Source organism: Primulina tabacum, chromosome 7, assembly GCF_025594145.1.
Source record: "Primulina tabacum isolate GXHZ01 chromosome 7, ASM2559414v2, whole genome shotgun sequence".
NCBI classification, from domain to species: domain Eukaryota; kingdom Viridiplantae; phylum Streptophyta; class Magnoliopsida; order Lamiales; family Gesneriaceae; genus Primulina; species Primulina tabacum.
This window is the reverse complement of record NC_134556.1, coordinates 31,841,116-31,863,876: the sequence shown is the minus strand read 5'-3', so window position 1 is coordinate 31,863,876 and position 22,761 is coordinate 31,841,116. Positions and strand designations below refer to the sequence as shown.

The following is a 22,761-nucleotide window of genomic DNA, read 5'->3' as shown; positions in this document are numbered from 1 at the left end:
ATATTCCCATACATTGTTATCTTAAATTACCGTTCTATGTTCATCAACTAAAATAAATTTTCTCAGTTTTTTTTTAATAAAAACAATAAGGCTCCGTTTGGACAATGGAAACAAAAAATGAAGAGGTAAACAAGGACTCTGCGGATGTCCGAAGCTCAATTTGGTATTTAGATAGTGGATGTTCTAGGCTCATGACTGGATGAGCCAAGATACTATCAGGAATCATCAGTTGTGATGGACCTAAAATCACCTTCAAAAGCAATTCCAAAGGTAAAAAAGTAGGTAAGACTAAATATTGTTATAAATGGTGTATTATTATTTGAAAATATATTACAATTTGATAAGTATTAGTCAACTATGTGATAATGGATATCTGGTAGAATTTCATAAGTACACATACACAATTAAATATGTTAATGCTAATATCTTATTGTAAGGAATCAGAAGTAGTAATACATATAAAATAAATTGAGAATATATTCAACATAACACTCCTTCATGTTTTGTTGCATCTTCTTCTGATAAATAGTGATTATGACACAAGTGCTTGAATCATTTGAAATCTAGATCAACTAATAATTTGTGTATACTAATTTTAGTTGATGGTTTACCAGAAATAGAATATGTAAAGAATCATATATCCTCTATATATCAATTAGATAAGCAAGTAAAATCTAACTTTAAGAATAAATGTATTAAATTGATATGTGGCATAATTTCTTATGGATTTGTTAGGACCTACACTCATAATGAGCTTAGGAGAAATGAGGTATACATTGGTTATCACTGATGATTTCTGTAGATTTACATGGGTAATATTTTTAAGTGGCAAAGATCATGCATGCTGTCAATTGATTAAATTTCTTAAATATGTTCAAAACGAAAAAAAAAATGTTTCAGTTATTAGAATCAGAAGTGATTGTGATACATAATTTACAAACAAAAGTTTGAAAGTCTATTTAGCATAACAAAGAATTCAACACAAATTTTCATTAGTCAGGGCACCTCAATAAAATGGAATTGTTGAACAAAGAAACCAAACCTTAAAAGAAGTAGCACAAACCATGCTTTCTTATTCAGGCATTTCACAATGTTTTTTGGGCAGAAGCAATCAACACTGGATTCAACAACAATTGATAGATATGGGATCATTGCACAAGAATCACCAATCTTTTGTGACAATATAGGCGCCATCAAAATCACCTACAATCCAATTCTACACTCTAGGACCAAACACATTTATGTCAGACATACATTAAAAGAAAGTCACAATGCTAGAATATATCTCAACTAATCAACAAGAAGCAAATATTTTCACCAAGCCACTACCAGAGACTAAGTTTTCTTACTTCAAAAATATTTTAGGACTTATTGATTTATCTTACTGATTAATTTTGAGGGAATATTGATTGTTAAGAAGGTCTACTGATAAGACAGAAGTCGGTTTACCTTGAGATCAACTGACTGTCAGTTTTCTAAACTGATCTTTTGTGCTTCTGGAAAACTAATATTATCAGTTAGTAGACTGATTCTTAACTCAGTTTAGTTCCATACTAGTTATGTAACGTTTTAATATTCAGGTTTTTAAAATTAGTTTATCAATATTTCAAAATATTTTTATTCCAATGACACGTGTCTTGTCAGAGGAAATTCAAAATTTGTCGTACATAAGTAGCTCAGTTTAGCTCTTTATATTGTTACTTCACCATTCAAATCATTTTCTGCAAATTATTTGTGCTTTTGTTATCTGATTTTCAAATCGCAATCACTCTTGCTTTCTAATTTGTTCATATTTCTTTTCGAAATGATATCTACGTCACCATCTTACATATTAAATGATCTTGTTGTGTATTTCGATTCAATTTATGCCATGGAAAACGAAGCAATTTCAGGAGTTTTCCGGCTGATAGAGTCATATGGACTTTGGGGATTCCTTTCTGCTTCTTCCTTGGGTATCTTTGTGATAGAGTTATTGAGGATCTACTAGAAGAGTTCAGTCAGTGAAAAAGGGAAGATTATTATGAATATCAAGAGGAACTCTCTACTGATTGATGATGGTTTCTTTGCATCCATGTTTCAATTACCTTCAGAATGAATATTTAATTTTTCTGATATCTCTACGACTGATTTGAAGAAGATGCAACTGAAGTTCTTTGCGTCTAGAAAAGCTATCGAACTTTCGGATGCTAAGAAAGATCTGAATCTGGAGTATCAGTTGCTAGCATATGATGTGGCCAAGGGCTTGAACTCTAAGGAAGGTTCTTTTGCTGCCCTAATCGTTAAGAAATTTCAGGCAATGACGAACATATTAAAGGTAATGAATATCAACTGGTCTTTCATTCTGTTCAACACTCTGAAAAATATGGTCCAATACACTAGGCATTCCTTCGGTTTTTATGTTCAGTTGACCGAACTTTTCAAGGATTCTGAAACTTTTCTAAATGTAGCAACAACTCTCCACAAACTCAGGATGCTAAATACACAAAGCATCTTGGCTCTGAGGCCAAAGAATATTTCACCGGCAAGACAGCTAGAGGTTAAGAAGGAGATTGGGGAGGAGGTAGCTCAGGCTAAGAAATCTAAGGCTGTGAAGAGCAAAGTCAATTTAGCTTCCAAGCCAAAAGCCAAGAGGAAACTGATCACTCGTGAGAGTGACTATGAGACAACACCTCCAACACCCGTCAAGAAAGCTAGAACTACCAAGACTAAACTAGCCTCGACATTCACCAAGCTAGCACTACTGTCTACTGAGAAGGAGAAGAAGAATACATAAATGAAGGAATTTGATCTGTTTTTTTCCCAAAAATGATGCCAGGGCAGCTACTGCTGAGGCAACTGACAAGGAAGTTTCTGCTATGACTGCATAAAATTTGACCTTGGTTGGGAGATTTGCTCCTCTACAAGCAATTGCTCTATCTACCATTCTATCATTAGCAAGGCCTAAAGGCATAATTATCATGGATCCTATTGAGTGTACTAGGTTTGGACTAAACTCAAAATTCTTCTCAAAAGAAATAGAAGGGAAATGAAAAGGAAAGCTGATAGAAATTGATGATCATAAATCTTTATATGCAGTTCAAACTCAGATAGATTTGTTGATGGACAAAGTGAATGAGTACGCATACATCAAAACTGAATACTATGATGAATTATATCAGTTTTGGATAGTTACTATTGCTCGCAAACTGAAAAAGAAGGAGATCTTGAAGATGTTCATTGTTCTTGAGAAAATGATGAAGAAGGCTGTGAAAGAAAACATGTCCAACTACCCACGATGATAAAGCTACAATCACTCAGTTGGATGTAGATTCGAGCTCACTACAAAGGAAAACCAAGTTCTGGAAGATGGACCAACAATTGTTCATTCCAGTTGATAAAAAAGAGTATAAAATCTACCAAAGAATCAACTAACTGAATCAAGAGTAACCAAAGAAAAAAATGATCTATTAGTTCCATCATCCAATTCAGCTGAGCAAGTTGTTGGCTTAATTGAAGTTTCAATCAATTTAACCCCAGAAGAGCAGTTGTCAACTGAACCGATTGTGGGAAGTACCACTGATTGATGCAGATGAAAATGTGAAGAAATTGGTTGAAAACATTGAGAAGTTGAAAGAACAGATGCAACTGTAATGGAAACTGAGGAACCAACAATGGAAGAATCATTTCAAATTACTGAAGTTGTAATTTCTGAGACATTTTTATGTCTGAATGTGTGAGAAACCAACTTTCTCCAAACTCATCAGTATTTGAATAATCAATTGCAGTAGCAAACCAAATTAAATTTCAAGAAACTGAAACTGAATTTGTTCAGGCAGTTGAGCAAGTTGATGTTGCCAAACCGAGCAGTCACTTGATCGTCTTTCCTGATTCAAAAGCTTGTAGTATTGTTGAATCACCAGAATTGAAGATTGGACATGATCTTCAATGGTTGATATTCTTTCAATTCTGACTGGAATCAATGCTCTTCTTTCACAAGTCAAGACAAGCCAAAAACTTATTGTAACTGGTGTTGAGAATCTCAAAGATAAAGTGGTCAAGGACCTCTCAGGTCTATCAAAAGATGTCAACACATTTTTTATCAAGCTGGAGTCCATGAGAAAAAACCGTGCTTCAATATCACAACTATCTAGTTCTCAAGATGCTCTTGCACAGAAGATGGATCTAGTGTATGACAGCTTAAATTCGAAGATAGATTCAATTCACACCCAGATCTCTACAAAATTCACAATATGATAGCCCAGAAGACTTCAATTATACATATTCTGAAAAGATACGTGGTTGCTCCTGATGTTGACAAAAAAAGACAAGGTTTTTGAGTCTAAGGTTGAAACTACTTAAAACAAGTCAGAGAAAAAAGGGTGAAGACAAATAACAAAGAAGATAATTATATTTGTTTATTATATCAGTTTTCATAAGCTATCATATTATCAGACATTTTCTTATGAGAACTTATAGTTTTTTCCTGAAGACAAATGGACTTATTGTTTAATTTTGTCAAACATTAAAAAAGAAGAAATTGTTGGAAAATTTATGTTTTTTTTATTAAAAATATTTTAAGGAAAATTGATCTAAACTAAATTGAACTAGATAAAAAGAGTCATCTGAACCAAATGGAAGTGACTATGTCCTCAAGCTAAACTGATTTACCTTAACTGGAGTAGTCAAGCAAAACCGACTCGGATTTAAACTGAATTACATCATAGCACCTTTTATCAAGTTCAGTTTAAGAGATAATAATTCATTCTAAAGGACAGCAGTTTACACGGTATGGCTAAACTGATTATTAGATAAGTTTTACATGTTGACAAAAGACAAGCAAACTGACACTTTTATTTGGAACTCGAGACTGTTGGACTCAGAGTCTATAAATAGAGAAGGACTTTAATTTGATAAAGCTCTACAACCTTTACACATATTCAAACATTCAAGCTTTCAAGTATTTGAAATAAACTTAGTCACTCGAGCACACTTTACAAAGAATGGTTCATAATCATTGAGAATCATTAAGTGCTAAGAGAATTCATTGCAATTCATTGTAATTCTTTGTATTCGAGAACAGTTTTTTTCGTTTAATTGAGTAAATTAGGAGTTTCAGTTTTGTTAGCATTACGTCAAAATTGAACTGGGTTTTTACAACTTACTTGTAAAGATCAAAGCCTTCTAGTGTGAGACTTCCCAAAAGAAAGAATGGATGACACAAAAGCTTGAGTTCTCCGAACATCCAGAAACAAATTTGCGTATATTTTACTTTCAGTTTGACTTCTCTCCGCACATATTTTGTTAGTCAACTGATATTGATAATTGATATTAAGTTCATTTTCTATCCAAACTGAATTATTATTAAACAAAGAAATTTTAGTTAGTGTTTATTCAACAATCCTTCTAAACGCTTCAATCTTTCCTATCATAATTACTTGAAATTCATCAAATAACATTGTTTTACTCAGAAAACTCGAAACGGTATATATGATTAAGAAAATCACCCTAATGATATTTTCCGAGGTAGAAACATAAAAAGATATGAAAATAAATTATAAATTGATGGTGAGTATCAGTTTAACAATAGATTGATGAAATAAAAAAAACAAAACAAAACATGAAAATTATTTATCATTTGATTTTTCTCGAAAAATCGAGAAAATTGTCAAAATCGAAGATTGTGTGATCTTTTGAAAAAACACTACTAGCCAAAACATGAAAGATTAATATCCTTGGTAACAATTAGATTTAAAAAAATCAAGAGCTATGAGATGTTTGCTTCTTTCCCCTACACTTTTCTTTAAGGAAAAAGTGATTTTTTGGTTTCAATATGAGAAGAAACTGATGAGTAGATTTTTGGAGCAAGGGTTGAGAAGAAATCACCCTAATACGAATCACTTTGCAGAATTCAATCATCTGCTTTGGATTTTTTACAATCTAACTTGGACACATACCACACAGTACATTTTACAATCGAATACTTGCTATTTAATAACGTTGGTATTTTTTAATGTCTAACTAACAATTAAAATATTATTGAAATAACTTAAATGATATACCATAGTTAAAATATTAGTTTCAATCAATTAACGAACAATCTACTTTCAAAATAAAATTAGTTTACAAGAATCAAATACAAGACTTTGGTTTTGACAAATAACTCAAGTGTCATACATGTTTTAGACATGCCATGACATGAGTAATATTTAATCTTAGGGTTACGAATCCTAATGGTCTCAAAACTTTAATATGTGATGCAGATGATAACTAATAAAATTCAATAACAAATGTTGTATTTAAATAAGTTTGTTATAATTTGTAATGATATGTTTTTTGCACGTTATACATATTAGTCATTGTCAAATTAGTTTGTGTTTACATTATAATTCATAGCCAAAATTTTCATATGATCGAATTTTAAGTTATATTATAAACGGATACAGCGTGTATATCACATAGATGAGATACTATTTATTACCATTACCTCAAAAACGTTGTGATAGAAGATGTTATGTTAGCCTCATCCAAGAAGTCGCCTTTCTAGCTCAATCTTATGCCATTACCTAAATGCAAAAATAGTGATGATTATGGTTTTTCACCAATAACTCTGCAACATTCTCTTTATTGTCCTCTGTCATATATCTCTGCATTGTTCGCATGGTATCTAACACATTGTCTTGTTCATTAGACATTTTCTTGTCAAATGCTTATGTTCCTAATTATTTGATGAAATCAGTCGTTGTATATTTGGTTATATCAGAGAAATTGTATATGGCTGTCACTATCGCATCATCACTTTCATCCACATGCTTTTGTTTCTTACCTTTCGATTTTGCGATTGTTGTTGGTTTGATGGATGGTGCGACAAATACAGACATTGACTCAACAAACTAACTCTTCAGCAGGAAATAGATCTTCAAAGCTCATACTTATGTTGTTATGTACTTCAACTGTCATTTTAAGGACATCCCCAACTGAATCATAAAAAGTTTTCGGTTTTTTTGTCTGTTTCCCAACCATTTCCAAATATTGCATACCAGTCGTGGTAATAGGTCCATCTCTTGTGTCTCATGGCACATGCATTGTTGTCTACCCGTAACAATAAAGAAATAAATTATTTTAATGGTATTGTCAAAAATTGTATAAATTGTACTTAAATAAACCAAACCAAGGGACATGAGTTTGTTTTCCCAACTTTAGTACCATCCAATCATTAATGTGGATAATTCAGTCGTTTTTTGTTTAAAAACTTGCCAAACAATGGTTGATCTCAAAAACCAACATACAATCTCACATTTTCACTGATACGAAACACAACCTAAAAAATAATCTTTTTTAAACAAAAAATTGAGTTGCATAATTACAAGGGCCTTGCAATAATATAATTTGTTAGGGGTGTATGTATCCAAATGCCTCTGTAATGAGATTTAACTTTTTCGAAAAAAAGACATCATCCAATTAAAAATTTTGGTCCTACAATTAGGACTCCTTAATTTTGAAAAACGTATATTAATTTTAAAATTCATAATTTGATTTATGTTGTTTCTCACAATTTCTAGACTTCAAGTTAAAATTTATAAATAATATTTGTGAATGGATATTTATTTAGTGTCACTTGGCTAATTTATAATATATTTAAAAATAATAATATTTATATATATTTATAAAAGAAGATTCGACTTGATCTATATTGAAATTAAGAGTGATAATTTTGACATAAAAATTAATATTTTTTTGTATTAGCTAAGAGTTTCGTTTAAACTAAATTTGATCCGTGAGATATATTTTTAAATTTTTTTTTTAATAATTCAGATACATAAGGGGATATTTATAAATAATTTAAAAATAAAAATTTATTTCAAAAATAATTTTAAAAAAAGTTTGCACAAATACTTCAATCCGTGCTTAAGAAGCACGGATACCAGTCCACGTGAACATTATCCATGCTTCGTAAGCACGGATGCTCCACGTGGACGAGCATCCGTGCGACAACCGTCAACTGTCTTGAGTTCGTTTCTTACCTTATAATGAAGTTTAGAAGATCGACAACTTATTTCAGAATGATAGATAATCGAGGTCCAGAATATCTCAGTGTTTCATTTACAAGCGACACATATGTCATCTACAATTTCTTTCGTAACCGTTGAAGATATTGTCAAAGTGAAGAGGTCAGATAATTTGATTTGGAAGTTATACACTGATAATTACATGCACGATCATGTACTTGCATACTTAAATCATATGGGGTTTTATGAAGTTTTAGAATGTGGCTCACAAGTTTTTGATAATCATTTGATTACTGCTCTTGTTGAACATTGGCGACGCGAGACACACACGTTTCATTTTACATATGGTGAAACAACTATCACGTTACAAGATGTTTCAATCATTTGGGGTCTAACAATTGATTGTGAAACAGTCACTGGAATATATGTGTCACATACATTTGAGAAATGACAACACATATGTTGGATTTTTCGGGATTTATGTCATCATCAAACCATTTGAAAGGTGGTCATTTGTCTATGACTGTACTACACGACCATTGCATGTCTAATCTTGTTAATGATAATAATTCAAAAGTAGATGTTGTAAAATATATCCGTTGTTTAGCGTTAATGATTATTGGAGGAATATTGTTCCCTGACTATCAAGGAGGATCTGCTAGACTCGTGTTTTTGCAACTGCTACGGGATATTGATAATGTAAAGTCTTATAGTTGGGGTAGTTCAGTTTTAGCATTTTTATATCGTGATTTGTGTAACACAAAACGTGTAGAGAAGACTATAATGGCTGGACCTTTATATATCCTGCATGTATAAATAATGTAATGCGATTATTTAACACAATTTTTTTGTTATTTTTGTTTAACTATAGCGTTAATGATTATTGGAGGAATATTGTTCCCTGACTATCAAGGAGGGTCTGCTAGACTCGTGTTTTTGCAACAGCTACGGGATATGGATAATGTAAAGTCTTATAGTTGGGGTAGTGCAGTTTTAACATTTTTATATCATGAGTTGTGTAACGCAACACATATAGAGAAGACTACAATAGATGGACCTTTATATATCATGCAGGTATAAATAATGTAATGTGATTATTTAACACAAATTTTTTGTTACTTTTGTTTAACTGTTTTTATTATTATAAGCAGATATGAGCACGTAGCAGGATTAAATGTGTTAACCTCGACCGAGATGGGTTAACATTAGTTGTACCTCCCATTGATCTAGATGCTATTATTCCAGTTTATCCATATTGTGCACGGTAATATTTAAAATTTATTGTGATAATATCATGTATATCATATTTGAAAACACGATGTTCACTAGAGTTTCTCGCCCATTTCTCATACTTCCGACATGCATAATCTGACCACGGCTGATTTTCCTGAACCATACGACCACCTCTTGTCACACATTCAATGAAATATTGTACGCACCTCAGAAGTATCAAGTGTACTATCGCAGATATAGAAATTTTACGAGCACCCTTCAACACACTATTTAAACACTCCGACATATTGGTTGTCATCACCCCACGACGCCAACCACCGTCACGAGCCAAACTCCATTTTTCTTTCGCAATTCCGGGCAAATATCTGTGCGCCAAAATGTTTTTTTGCTTGATTGCCTCCATTGTTGCTTCAAACTTACAAATTTGATTTTGTTTGCCTGCCTCACAGCATAAATATTTCAAATGCACGTCTTTGAATTTAATATTAAAATTTGAACACACATGTTTCAAACAAAAACGATGCACACCATAAGGAGGTTGAAAATAGGGTAGATCTTCAGTTGGTTGCACAATTCCTTTATGCCTATCAGAAATTAGGCACACACCATTTTCATCATAAACGACATGTCGTCCTAGATTCTTCAAGAATCATTTCCAAAAATCTGATGTTTCTTCATCCACAATAGCAAATGCTAGCGGTAAAACCTGATTGTTCGCATCCAGAGTGACATCGTCAACATTTTGTGCTTGTATTTGGTATATAAGTGTATACCATCGACACTAACTATTTTTCGACAATGCCGAAACCCATCAATACACGGTCTGAATGCCCAAAAAACATAGTTCAATGTCTTAATCATTTCAATGTTGGATATGAGATGCTTCCACTCCACAGCTGTTCCCGCATTTTATTTGGACAAAGCACACATATATTTTGGAAATAGTTGAACGGAGCTCTCCCATGTACCATAAACAATTTCCATAGCATGTTTCAAACTTCTCCATGCCTTCGTATACGAGATTTTATATCCATATTTATCTTTTACATTTTCAATGATATACTTAATCTCGTACGAATGATCACAACGAACAACTCCCAATAACGTATGTGCCACCATATCATTGTTCAAGTTCTGATGATCTATACCAACAGAGGTAGATATACATATGTGAGGCCCGCCATATTTTGTTATTTTCTAATAACCAGTTTTGGCCTTCAAAGAAACGCGTAGTCCCAATCTACAAATGGCCATAGAAGAATGATTTTTGCAACGTAATTTCCACAAACTGCGTGTGCTATCCACAACACGGTACTCACGCTTGACAACTTTAATGGAATAATCATTCACATATGCAATAAGATCATTATTATCTTTAAATAACATATTAACGCATAATTCACCTCTCTCCGGATTATAATAGCTTGTTTGCATTCCAGAAGGTACACCGACAGAATCAGGAGGCTCTTCCCCATAAAATTTATTGAAAAATGATGGCATCTCAGAAGTCTTAGAAAAGAAATGGTACGGTTTGCCTCTTTAACGTCTCATTATGTGGTTGTCGAGATGATGTCCTCTCATCAGGATTTGAAAATGTATTCACTTCATCATCATCATTCACTTCTTCTTCTTCAGACTCGCTATATGACATATCGGGTTCAGTATCACTCCTAGAAATATCATCATTAGTGCCCAGATCCGGACAACGAGCACTCGTATCTAGTGTTGTATTCGGCCAATATGAAACATCATTTTGTTCCGACGAGACAATGATATATTGGTCCCAAGACCCACTTACGTTATCGAAATTTATATTACTGATCCTTCAGTAATCTGTGGAACATAAGATTCTAGATCCTGGGAACCACCATATGTAAAAGTGTCGGGTTGGTTATTGAACCCTGAATCGATTCTATGTGGAACGTAGGATTCAGGATGATCAAATCCAACATGATGCTCAATTGAATTTACTTCCACGTATAAATGCAACATATGCATATTGTCACATTGCATAATAAACTCTAAAGCATCATCATCACCGAGATTGACTTGAATTTCATGCCAAAATGATCTCTCCATGAATGAATATTTGGTTGACAACTTCAGAGTAAAATTCATTGGATCGATTCCTAACATTTTATGCACAATTTCAACCAATTCCAACAAATTAATAGATCGTAATACTCGTATCGATATAACAAATGGAATACTATATTCAACCGATCCATTATCAATAACCACATGATCACCAAAATATAAGAGGACATCGATACTAGACATTTTGCCGAGGAAATTTGAGAGAAAATTTAAGCAGAATGCTCGAACAAGATATCTCTCAGAATATTGAAAAATTTATGCAGAATGCATGAGAAAATTTACAACTCATTGAAATATGATCGAAGTTCACAATATATAAATAGATTATAATATGCGTCTATAAATTGTAAAATTTTCATTGATTGATCGAAGTATTTCAGAAATCACGTGAAACATTTGCAAAAGATTGAAATATTTCTGAAAAATTTGCAAAAGATAACGTACTTGCATATCGAGTCTGTAAAATTACTGAGTGCAAAAAAACAAAATTATTGAGTATCTGTGCTTACGAAGCACATATATGGTGAGTTGACATATGAGGTGGAGCATCACTGCTTCTTAAGCACGGATGCTCATGTGTGACGTGAAGAATCCGTGTTTACGATGAACGGATGCTCCACTTCATCATCAGTATCCGTGATTTATAAGCATGGATTAAAGTATTTATATAGAAAAAAAATTCAATTATTTTTGAAATAAATTTTTATTTTTATAAATATAAATTTTTATTTTTAAATTATTTATAAAAAAAATCCGATAACCGTTGTGATTTCTTTAGATATAAAAATATCATTTTAAAAAGAAAAATGGATCTCACTTGTTCGGAAGAAAAAAACACTCCCCAAGAACCCTAAATCAGTATCCAATCACCAAAAGGTGTCGAACTTTCATTTTGAATTGCGTTGGTATTGTACTTCCATTGTTCTTGATTCGCAAACGCAGACGGAGATGAGATAAAAGTTCGCTCATGTACGAGGAAGCGTTTGAAATCCTCAGGAAACAGAAAAATGGCGTTTTCGGGAGGATTTGGGAAGAACTCGGGCCCTGGTACGGCGCCACAGCCTGAAATCCCTGGTTTTCGTCTTCCTCATTCCGTTCCTCTATCTCATCCTCTTCCCGTATTGCCGAAGTATGTGGTGACACAAACTCTATGCTCAGTTTTTTTGTACTCCGTTAAAATTGTATGTGTAACGTAATGAAATGAATTGTCTTTGGTTGTTGCTGATGATTGAGTTTTCTTTTGGATCCAGTGAGTCTCGTTTGAGGTGGGTTGATCCAAAAGCATCTACAGGTAGAAATGATGACTTCCAGTCTTATCAAAGGCCACCCGAGATTGTTCCACGAGCTGCGCCAGGGAATCCAAGAACTATTTCGCCAAAAAAAGCTGCTCAGGATCCTAAACGGACGAGATCACCCTCTTCTCTCTCCCAGGATGAAGAAATTTCAAAGAACTCCCGAATGTTCATGGGAGGGTATGCTCCATTATTGGCCAATCCTCTTCCGAGTCATTCTTTACTGTTTCTGTGCTATGTGTCTTGCATTCTCCTCAGTGATGCTGTCAAATAATTATGTCTACACATTTTTATTTAGTTTATAGCCTATAATTAAGCTTATGGCTGAAAGTTAAGATTATGACCATATCAATTTGGAATACGGATTTCCATTGGTTTGAAGGTGGGTTTCTTGAATCGTAACAATAGTTGTAGCTATAAATAATTACTTTGATAGTTCAGTTTAATAGTTCTCTTGATGCACAATTTGCATGGACCTAGCTTTTAATTTAAATTTGTATTTTGTATTTTGGATGCTACTCCAATTCTATTTATCTTTAATTGTCGGTCATTTATTCTAATCATGCTTTTTCCTTCCTTCTCTGGTCTTTTTGATTTATCTTCTCGCAACAAGGGATATGCTTTCCTTATCAAGCACAATCTTCTTCCCTAGCTTTTCTGAGCAATCTATATGTTGGTGGCCAGCTTTCTCATAGCCAACATCAGCCATAAGTTTCTACTCTGTTGAACTTTATTGATCTTTTATTGGGTTCCTCATTCTCCCATCCTGTTTTCTCCTGTTTGCATGGTCCCAGGGGCATATGTTTGTGATAATGTGAAGGTACATGCTAGATTAATGGCACTTCTTGGAGTAGTTAATTACTGTTTTTTTCCTTTGTAATACATTGATCTTGTTGTTTGTCTTTTGACCCATCTGTCAAGCCTCACCACTTTCTAGACTCTATCTTCATGGCAGCAGCCCATTTTATTGAATTAGAGCTGTAGGACCTTTGTTCTCCCAATCCTTATAAATACTGTCTTTTGATTGGACTTGGATCTGTTGACCAGTTCAGTTGAACACCCTTTGTAGTGCGATCAGCGCGACATCTTACTAAATGATTTCAGGTTTTGACCCTCCTTTTTTTGCAGATGTTTCATTGAGGTTAAGGTAAACTAAATCTGCATACTAATGTTGTGAATTTGTTATGTAGGTCTTCTTTCTCTTCCCCAATGTGGGTTAACATGCCAAAGTCAGAAGGCAATGATAACAATTCACCAGATCAACAAAACATGTTATCAACCCGGACAAATGGAGGTCCTCACCAGTCTGGACGAATGTTTCAGACCAATCATGCAGATGTTCTGCTTCCAAAACAAAGGTTACCTGCATTTCCCTCAATTCGTGGAGCTTCCCCACTGTATACCTCTTCAGCTTCAGTTGGTCAGAAAAGGTTCAGAAGAATTTTTCTTGCTTTGTTGACAACTTTATTAAACAAATGAATTATTTTGGAGGCATTTTGTAGTTCTATTTTGAAAGAAGTTGATCATACTTTTTAATATTATTATTATTTTGATTGAATTTCTCATCAATGTATATTCAGAACAAATGTAATTAAAAAACTGGTTGAATCAAGTAGCCTATGTAAGAAATTTATGAGTTTGACATATGGCCTTTGTTATCAAAAGTATTCTTTTTTTTTTAAATAAAAAACTCCGTTGGTTAAAAAAATGGTGTTTGGTTGGGTTTATAGGAAAATCTCTTAAAAAACCAATAAGCTAAAAGCAAAAAGACTTGGCATATAGGCTTCTGGTTCAGCTTCTTTTTAGGAGAGTTTTGAAAATGCCATACGTGATAAACCATTCTTTTAATCCAAGTGCTTCTTATCCAAATTCTGGACTGGATCTTACTCTTCTGAAGCATTAAATATGGACAAAACTTTCCGATTTGTTGGTTTTCAATTACCAAGGGACTACGAAAACGGTGTTTCTTGGTAGTTGGTTCTGGAAGTGTCTGTTGGTTCCACAATTTTTTTGTTTATTAACAAACTGGAAAACTAGAGTATTATTATGGGTGTGAATTAAACGGTTCTGAATTTTTTTCCAGTATCAGCCACTTTTTTATCTTCGCTTCAATGCAATTGATATGCAGTTAAGTTTCTCATATTTCATGGTATTATTTTGAATTTCCTGTAGATCTCCAATTGACTATAGTGACCTTGATGCTCCTGAGGAAACGCCTTCACCACCTCTGGCTTTTGAGGGTAGCGTCTCTGCAGTCGATTATTCTCGGCCTTATACTGGATCCAAGATGTATGTATCTATTCTATCTTATTTGTTATTCAACCAGATAATTTTCAAGCTTTATTTTCAGTATTGTTGAAAATATGCACTGATTCAATGTACCCCTAGATTTTAGTTGCAGCTTAAATTCTGGAAATATATTCTTTGCTAGAAAATTTCTTATAATTGCAGTCATTGTATGTATGAATTGTCTGTCCGAACGTTTCTCTGCCTTTTTATTGCAATAATTTACATCACTATCAACTTTGAATTTTTGAGGGTTCAAACCATTTATTATTTCGTTACTTTTCGTTTTACCTCATCTCATTATATGTCTGCTCTTAAGTGAGTTAATATACTGTCAAAGCTGTAATATTTTAATCGGTCTACATGGCCTGGAGGCTTGATCAGCACTTTCATTATGCTGTCTTTCCCTGTCCTTGCTTGCTATTTTCTAGATCATCTTTAAGAATTTTCATTTTACTTTGTATCTTTTGTTGCAACTACCATTGCTTTGTGTTTGGCATTTGTCGTTCCTCTCTCTCCTTTTTTCACAGATACACACACTTCATTCTTTTATCAATATTATTATGTGACATAATTTTTATACATCAAAATCGGGCACATTTACTCGCGTTGATTTGTCAAAGATTATGAAGGATCCAGTGATCCACGCCTTCACTTTGGATTGGGTGTCTGATGCTGGATATACAGTGTCAGAAGGAGGATTCTTGGGGAGCTTTAGTATAACATGTGCCTTTGCATCAAGTTTTTCAATGAAGTTCTTGATCTGTTTAATTACATGTTTGTGGTTGTGAGTGTTGGATTCCAATGAACATGCACTGAGACGTACAAGGTCTAATGAGTGTCATTTTTGTCAAACCTTTGCTAACAGATATGCTGTTTAGTATAAGGAATACCCTATCTTTATGTTCCATGCTGTGCATATGCAGGCCTTTTTCCTCTTCCCCCTCCAGGGCTTACCGGTTTAATTCGTCAAGCAATAACACCACTCCTCCATCCCGAGATGGCTTGGCCCCTTTCTCAACAACTGGAGACTTGTATCCATCTCGAGAAACATCTCACGTGAAGCATACAGATGCTCTGCTTCCTAAACGAACTAGGTCCCCGACGTTCCCGTCTATGTCTGAGTCTTTCACAGATAATCATGTTTTTGCTTTGGATGGTTATGGAAGGTATATGACTTTTTCCTACTTTTTGACAGGCTTTGTGTGTGTGTTTTTTTCTTAGACAATAATGTTAAAGGCATGCACGAGTTCTGTCCGTGTTAACAAAGTTGGTCTGATTTTCAATGCTGTAGACAGTTCAAATCATTCTACTCATGGCAATTTTTCTCTCCCTTAAATTACAATGAATTAAATTTTGTTGGTCATTGTTATATCCTTTCTTTTTTTCTTCCTGTCTGCATTAAATTGAAGATGGACTTTTCTTCCAGAGTGCCTGATTCTCAAAGTCACAAAGAGATTTCAAAATCTGGAAAAGCCAACAGTTTCGAAGTTACTGCAAGCAAGCCACTGAATTTTCCAATTGGAAAAAGAGCCAAGTTACCTCTTTTATCGTCATCTGATCAATTCATTCAAGAAAATTCAGATTCTGCACAGGAGATTGAACGGTAGGATATTACCTTTATGACATTGTTTTGTACCATCAACTGAGCAAAATTGTGGAATGCCTCATTTTTGTTGAGCTGAGTATTTTTGCAGAGAACTACAGTCCAAAGCCAAGCGCTTAGCCCGATTTAAGGATGAACTAAGCCAACCAAAGCAAAATGCTACAACTTTTAGAAACCAAAAACACGCTTTGGAGAAACCAAGACCTCGTGAAGATTCAAAAATGGATGCAACCGCAGATTTCGTTGATATTGATGTTATTTCTGATTATCAAGGAGGGGCATCGTCTGGAAGCATAGCTGGAGTGTGTCCAGATATGTGTCCAGGTACAACATGTGCACCGCCATTGTAATTTATTTGTTGAAATAATTAGCAAGCTAAGGTCGCTCCTACTTGCTTGTTGAATTATCTTTGCCTATTCTAGTGTAAGCACTAAGCAACGGGTTTCTCTTCCATATGCCTGTAGTCCTGTACCTGTCCTGGGTTTGATTTAACATGATGTGAGAAGTATAATAGTGATATCATCGTACTAGTTGGAGGTAAAATACTTATGCCTTTTGACTGAGGACTCAAATATTGTTGTTTGCTTCTCCATGCACTTTTTCATCCCTCACTTTACCCCTGCCCCTTTTCATTCTTGAAATGGAGGAAGAATGTGATATGATGAAAATCAAACCCAACTTCTCTTTTGGAATGAATTTTCCATCTAGTTTACTAAATTATGTTTAAATTGTCCTATGAATTTTTTCTCAGAGTCCGAGAGAGCGGAGCGTGAAAGAAAAGGGGACCTGGATTACTATGAACGCTTGGATGGGGATAGGAATCTATCCAGCAAATTTATTGCTGTTAAAAAGGTTTGTGTTTGCCTCGTAGCCTGATTAATGTGACCAACCTATTGGGAAGAAAAACTTTTTTCTACATAGAAAAAAGTTTTTTTCCGTGGATTAAAATAAAGAATTTATGCATACTGCAGATAAAGTTCTCTTACTTGGATAATATGTGCTAGCAGCAATGATTGTGCTGATATTTTCTTTTTACTATTCAGTACACAAGGACAGCTGAGAGGGAAGCAGAGTTGATACGTCCCATGCCAATCTTGCAAAAAACAATGGATTATCTTCTGAACTTACTGGATCAACCTTATGATAATAGTTTTCTTGGCTTATATAACTTCCTTTGGGATAGAATGCGTGCCATCCGTATGGATCTGAGGATGCAACATATTTTTGATCTGCAGGCCGTCAGGATGCTGGAGCAAATGGTCTGTTTCTTCTTTTTGTTTAGTCAAAAAGAATTTTGCATGCATTCGTTATGGTAGTAGTTGCAACTCCAAAAGTGTCGATGACTGGTGTATATTGCAAATGGATGATTAAATATAGTAATTTTTTAATGAATGAGAAACCGGATGTTGCTAGTAATTATTATGTATTGCTTCTTATGTTGCATTTTTCTTTCTCAGGATAGCTGAAATTGATATCAGAATCAGGATTCTGAAACCAGAAATAGTGTTAATTGCTACTTGTAGAACTTCAGAAACTAGAACCACAAACATGATTTTTTCTGATGTTCTAATTTCTTGTCTTGAATGATTACCTTTGTGTTAACCATTTATCAAAAACCACTTCACAAAAAATAAGAATTGATTCCTTTCTTCCATATTCACTTTTTACTCTTTATGCTAACAATAACATTATTAGATGTTGAAACTTTTACATTTATTTTTGCAGATAAGACTTCATATATTAGCCATGCACGAGCTATGTGAGTACACCAAAGGGGAGGGATTTTCTGAGGGATTTGATGCACACCTTAATATTGAGCAGATGAACAAAACTTCCGTTGAACTATTCCAGTTTTACGATGATCACAGAAAGAAAGGAATACATGTACCATCAGAAAGAGAATTCCGAGGTTATTATGCACTCCTCAAACTTGACAAGCATCCTGGGTACAAAGTAAGTCGTCTAAGATGGAAAATGGTTCTCTACCACTCTTGATTTAGTGATGTCTGTGAAATAAGAAAATCATGCCAGGTTGAACCTGCAGAGCTGTCACTTGATCTCGTGAAGATGACACCAGAAATGCGACAAACCCCAGAAGTTTTATTTGCACGTGATGTTGCCAGGTTTGGTCAGCCCTAACATTAAATTTTTATTTCTTCGTTTTTTGTGGTTTCTCATCAAATTACTAATCCAGTTATCTGCTAATAACTGTGTTACTTTTGCTACAGAGCCTGCAGAACAGGCAATTTTATTGCCTTCTTTAGGCTTGCCCACAGAGCTAGCTATCTTCAAGCGTGTCTAATGCATGCTCATTTCTGTAAGGTGCGGATGCGCTTTGCTGTATATATTCATCGCTCCCTATTAAATCAGACTCTGAATTTTTATGTCCTTTTTGGATCTTATTCCATTTAAGTTTGGATAGTTCACATCTCTTGGGGTTTGTCAGAATGAAGGGAATATCTAGTAATCTATTACTGCTCAACTGTGCTTCCCTGTTTCAAATTAATCAGTACAGCCTGTTTCTTCTGCCTGATTTTAAAACATGCCAATTGTCATATTAGTGTTGAAATCTTTTTTTGCAATCATTACAAATTGATTCTAAATATTTAGATGATTCTTTGTTGATGTCTCACCTCGATGCTGTTTCGACCAGTTGCGTGCTCATGCCTTTGCGTCACTGCACAGTGGTCTGCAGATTAACCAAGGAATTCCCCTGACTCAAGTTGCTAAATGGCTTGCAATGGAGGTAATTTCTCTAGTTGGTTGTGTAACTTGATACTGCTTCAAACATCTTGAAGTTTATTCAGATTTTTTCTGCTGTTTTTGTTTAAATCAGGAAGAGAACATAGAAGAGCTACTGGAATACTATGGCTTCTCGGTGAAGGTCTTTGAAGAACCATACATGGTGAAGGAACATACACTTATTAATGGTGATATTGACTACCCTGTCAAGTGTTCTAAACTTGTTGGTAGGAAAAGATCAAAGATGATTGTCAATGATGTCTCATTCCCTTCATTTGCCGAATCTTATGATATTGGCGAGTTAAGAGAGTCACCACAGAAAAGGGATCCTGAACAAAAATCTAAACCTTTGCAACTCGTTGTGCCTGGTAGTATGGCCCAGCCCATTGATCAGGAAATGAATGATTCTGTTACCAACTTATCACCTAAAGGTGACATGCAAAATCACACGCATAGAACATTCAGTGATCTAATGTCTCAGGATGAACAAAGGACTTTTTTTAAGAGTCAGGTGGTCCCAGCTAGTCCGATGTCCTTGGATTTCAGCCATAGTTCCTCTGAAAATGATGGTATTAGGTTTGGAAACGAACAAAAACCTAACTATGACTTCCGTTTTAGAAACTCGTTTGGCAGAACAATTAAGCGTGATTTAGAATTGACACCACCCCCAATCACACGAGAAAGAAATGAAGAAAAGAGTCCGGCCTTGCTGCCTATTGATTCTCTTGTAGATACTTCAATACCTGAGCCATTGTTTACCGAATACTTGGAAGCGGAAGATCAGACAGGCATCGTGGATGAAGATACAGCTAATGATGCGGAAACAAGTTATTGCGATGAAGAAGTTGCTGAGGCTAAGCTTAAGCTAGTGTTGAGGTTGTTACTTATGTTGATTTTTTACTTTGTTCATATGATTTTTTTTTCCTCCGAACTGTGCTCATTTATTATTGGTCAGGATGTGGAGGCGTCGTACAACAAAGAAAAAAGAATTGCGCGACCACAAAAGGGCAGAAGCATGTGCTGCATTGAATTCCCTTTCGCAGGGCCCACCAATTTGGCAATATGAAGCGGTAAATATTCTTCTGAAGCTGTTTTTCATGCTTCATACATCGCATAATGCACTCTGCTTATTTCCCGCTATAATGCATGTGATGGCTGTTAAGTGCCTGCAACATCGTTCTGTGTCTATATGTACTTTGCATGCTTTGGCAATCAGTAGGCTGTCAAGTGTTTTATCAGGATACAACTTTCCCGATTCATCAGGACCTTGGTACATGCTAGCGGATGTATTTGTTGGAAAGTAGATACTATAATGCATGGTTTTTGCTGATATGCACTTCACTAGTTTGCTTTCAACTTTAGGTACATCAATCACACGATTGATATGTTTATGCAACTGTATTTTTCAACTATAGACAATGAACACGTCAATTCCCATACCTTTTTTTTTTTTTGGTTTTTTCTGGCCAATGTAACGATGACTTTTATTTTACCCTCTCTCCTAAAGCAATCAGATGCTCATGGTGTACTCGATATTGATCTCATAATGAATATGAGACGTAAAATCCAAGGAAGATCATGGTCCGTGCTAAATCCTTCAGATGTGGTGGCTGCTAAACTTGCTGAAAAAAATCCACATGCTAAGTGCCTTTGCTGGAAGCTGTTATTATGTTCTTTGGAAGAGACTCCTTATAGAGACGACGTAGGGCAAAAAAACGAAGCTGTCCCCTCAGCGGCAGGTTCATGGTTGCGTTCTAAGTTTATGGATGCTAGCAATAACGAAGATGGTGATTTGGTTGTTTCATCTCCTGGCCTTGCAATTTGGAAAACTTGGATTTCTTGGCAATCTAGTGCTGAGCAAATCTGCTGTTTGTCTGTTGTAAAGAGTGCCGTATTTGAGGATCTGGACAATTCAAGAATGGGTGCAAGCGCTGTTCTATTCCTTTTGTCAGAAAACATTCCACTAGAACTCCAGAAGAATCGTCTTCATGACTTGATACTGTCTCTCCCTTCGGGTTCTCGTTTGCCTCTTCTGATCTTGAGTGTTACAGAAAAGGATGAATCAGATCTTTCTACTGTAGCCAAAGATTTAGGGCTCCATGATATTGACAAATCTAGGGTCAGCGTGTTTTCCTTTTCATTTCTCAAAGACCAGCAGACAGAACAGTACGATGGATTTTTTAGTGATGAACGCCTAAGAGGAGGACTGGAATGGCTGGCAGGCGAATCACCCCAACAGATACATATTCGCAGCATAAAGTTGCGTGAGTTGGTTATTTCTCACTTAAATTCTACTCTGGAGGTTCTTGATGGGATGGATACTTATAAAATTGGTCCCAACCAATGTATTTTGGCCTTCAATGAAGCTTTGGATCGATCCACGGAAAACATAGCTACGGCAGCTCATGCAAATCCTATATGCTGGCCTTGTCCTGAAATCGACCTCCTCGACGAGTCCAGCGAGGAATACCGAGCTGTGATGTGGTACTTACCGAGCAGAGGCTGGAATACATATGCGAGAACTGAAACATTCAGACATGCATTAAACCATTCCAAACTTCCGGCTTGGGAGGATGACATTGCTTGGTTATCACGGGGTTTCAACATTGACGATATCGAGAACCAAAAAATGCAACTTGAAAGTTGCTTGAGGACATATTTGACAGAAACTAGTCAGACGATTGGGTCAGGCTTGGCAAGAAAAGAAGCAAGTGCACTACTTCAAAAGTGTACTCGGCTCGAGCTCCACCACTCATCATATTACATTGTCCCTAGTTGGGTTAAGATTTTTCGAAGGATATTCAACTGGCGGTTGATGAATATAACCACTGATGAAGTGTTATCAACATATGTCTTGGTGCAGCGAGACATCTCTGTTCCAACTTCCGAGATCCCAGATTTTTCAGAATCAGTAGTTCATGAATTGTTACCATCTTACATTGACTATCCATCGTTTGACGAATTGGTTGAAGTTGGCCGTGAAACGCTTGTGCCGGTTCACACTGTATACGAAGCTTTTAAGCCTATGTCACCTGCCGCATACCGTGATCACGACAATCCGACTTTTGGTGAGAATGATGTGTTGATGGAGACTGAAAAGAGAAGTGAAAATAATGAGCAAATGGTTACATGTTATGATCACTCAAGTACTGTAGCAAACAGTGGAGACCAACTGATATTAAGCAGTAAACCTACTAGAGAAGCCGACAGATTGAGTGAGTTGTTGCAGAAGTGTAATATTTTACAGAACCAGATAGACAAAAAATTGTCCATCTATTTTGATATATAGTGAATCACGTATCGAATTTTTTCTGGGGTCTAAAATAGGCCTTTAATTTTTTAATTTCATTTTTAAAACTAAATATTGTGGAAGGTTAGGATGTATTAAAAAAATTTCTATTTTTCAAATGAGTAGGAATCTTGTTTACAATAAAAATAATAATTTTGATATAAAAAATAATATTTTTTCATAAATGGTTCAAATATAATATTTGTCATATAATTGATCGGTGAAATCGGT

At 35.0% G+C, this 22,761-nt stretch overlaps 1 protein-coding gene across 2 annotated transcripts; it reads left to right on the top strand.

Annotated features, from left to right (window-relative positions):
- The first annotated feature begins 12,118 nt into the window (after positions 1–12,118).
- LOC142551274 (SAC3 family protein B) lies at positions 12,119–22,553 on the top strand. 2 transcript variants are annotated; one of them, XM_075660420.1, is made up of 16 exons: positions 12,119–12,444; positions 12,566–12,787; positions 13,798–14,037; positions 14,780–14,896; positions 15,844–16,062; positions 16,323–16,499; positions 16,591–16,823; positions 17,251–17,351; positions 17,543–17,758; positions 18,225–18,452; positions 18,531–18,622; positions 18,728–18,821; positions 19,153–19,245; positions 19,336–20,117; positions 20,197–20,311; positions 20,749–22,553. In XM_075660420.1, the coding sequence occupies exons 1-16, from the start codon at positions 12,323–12,325 to the stop codon at positions 22,528–22,530; spliced, it is 4,833 nt and encodes a 1,610-aa protein (XP_075516535.1). In that variant the 5' UTR covers positions 12,119–12,322; the 3' UTR covers positions 22,531–22,553. The 2 variants fall into 2 exon arrangements, with proteins under 2 accessions (XP_075516535.1, XP_075516534.1); XM_075660419.1 differs by having other exon boundaries at positions 15,820–16,062.
- The last annotated feature ends 208 nt before the right edge of the window (positions 22,554–22,761 follow it).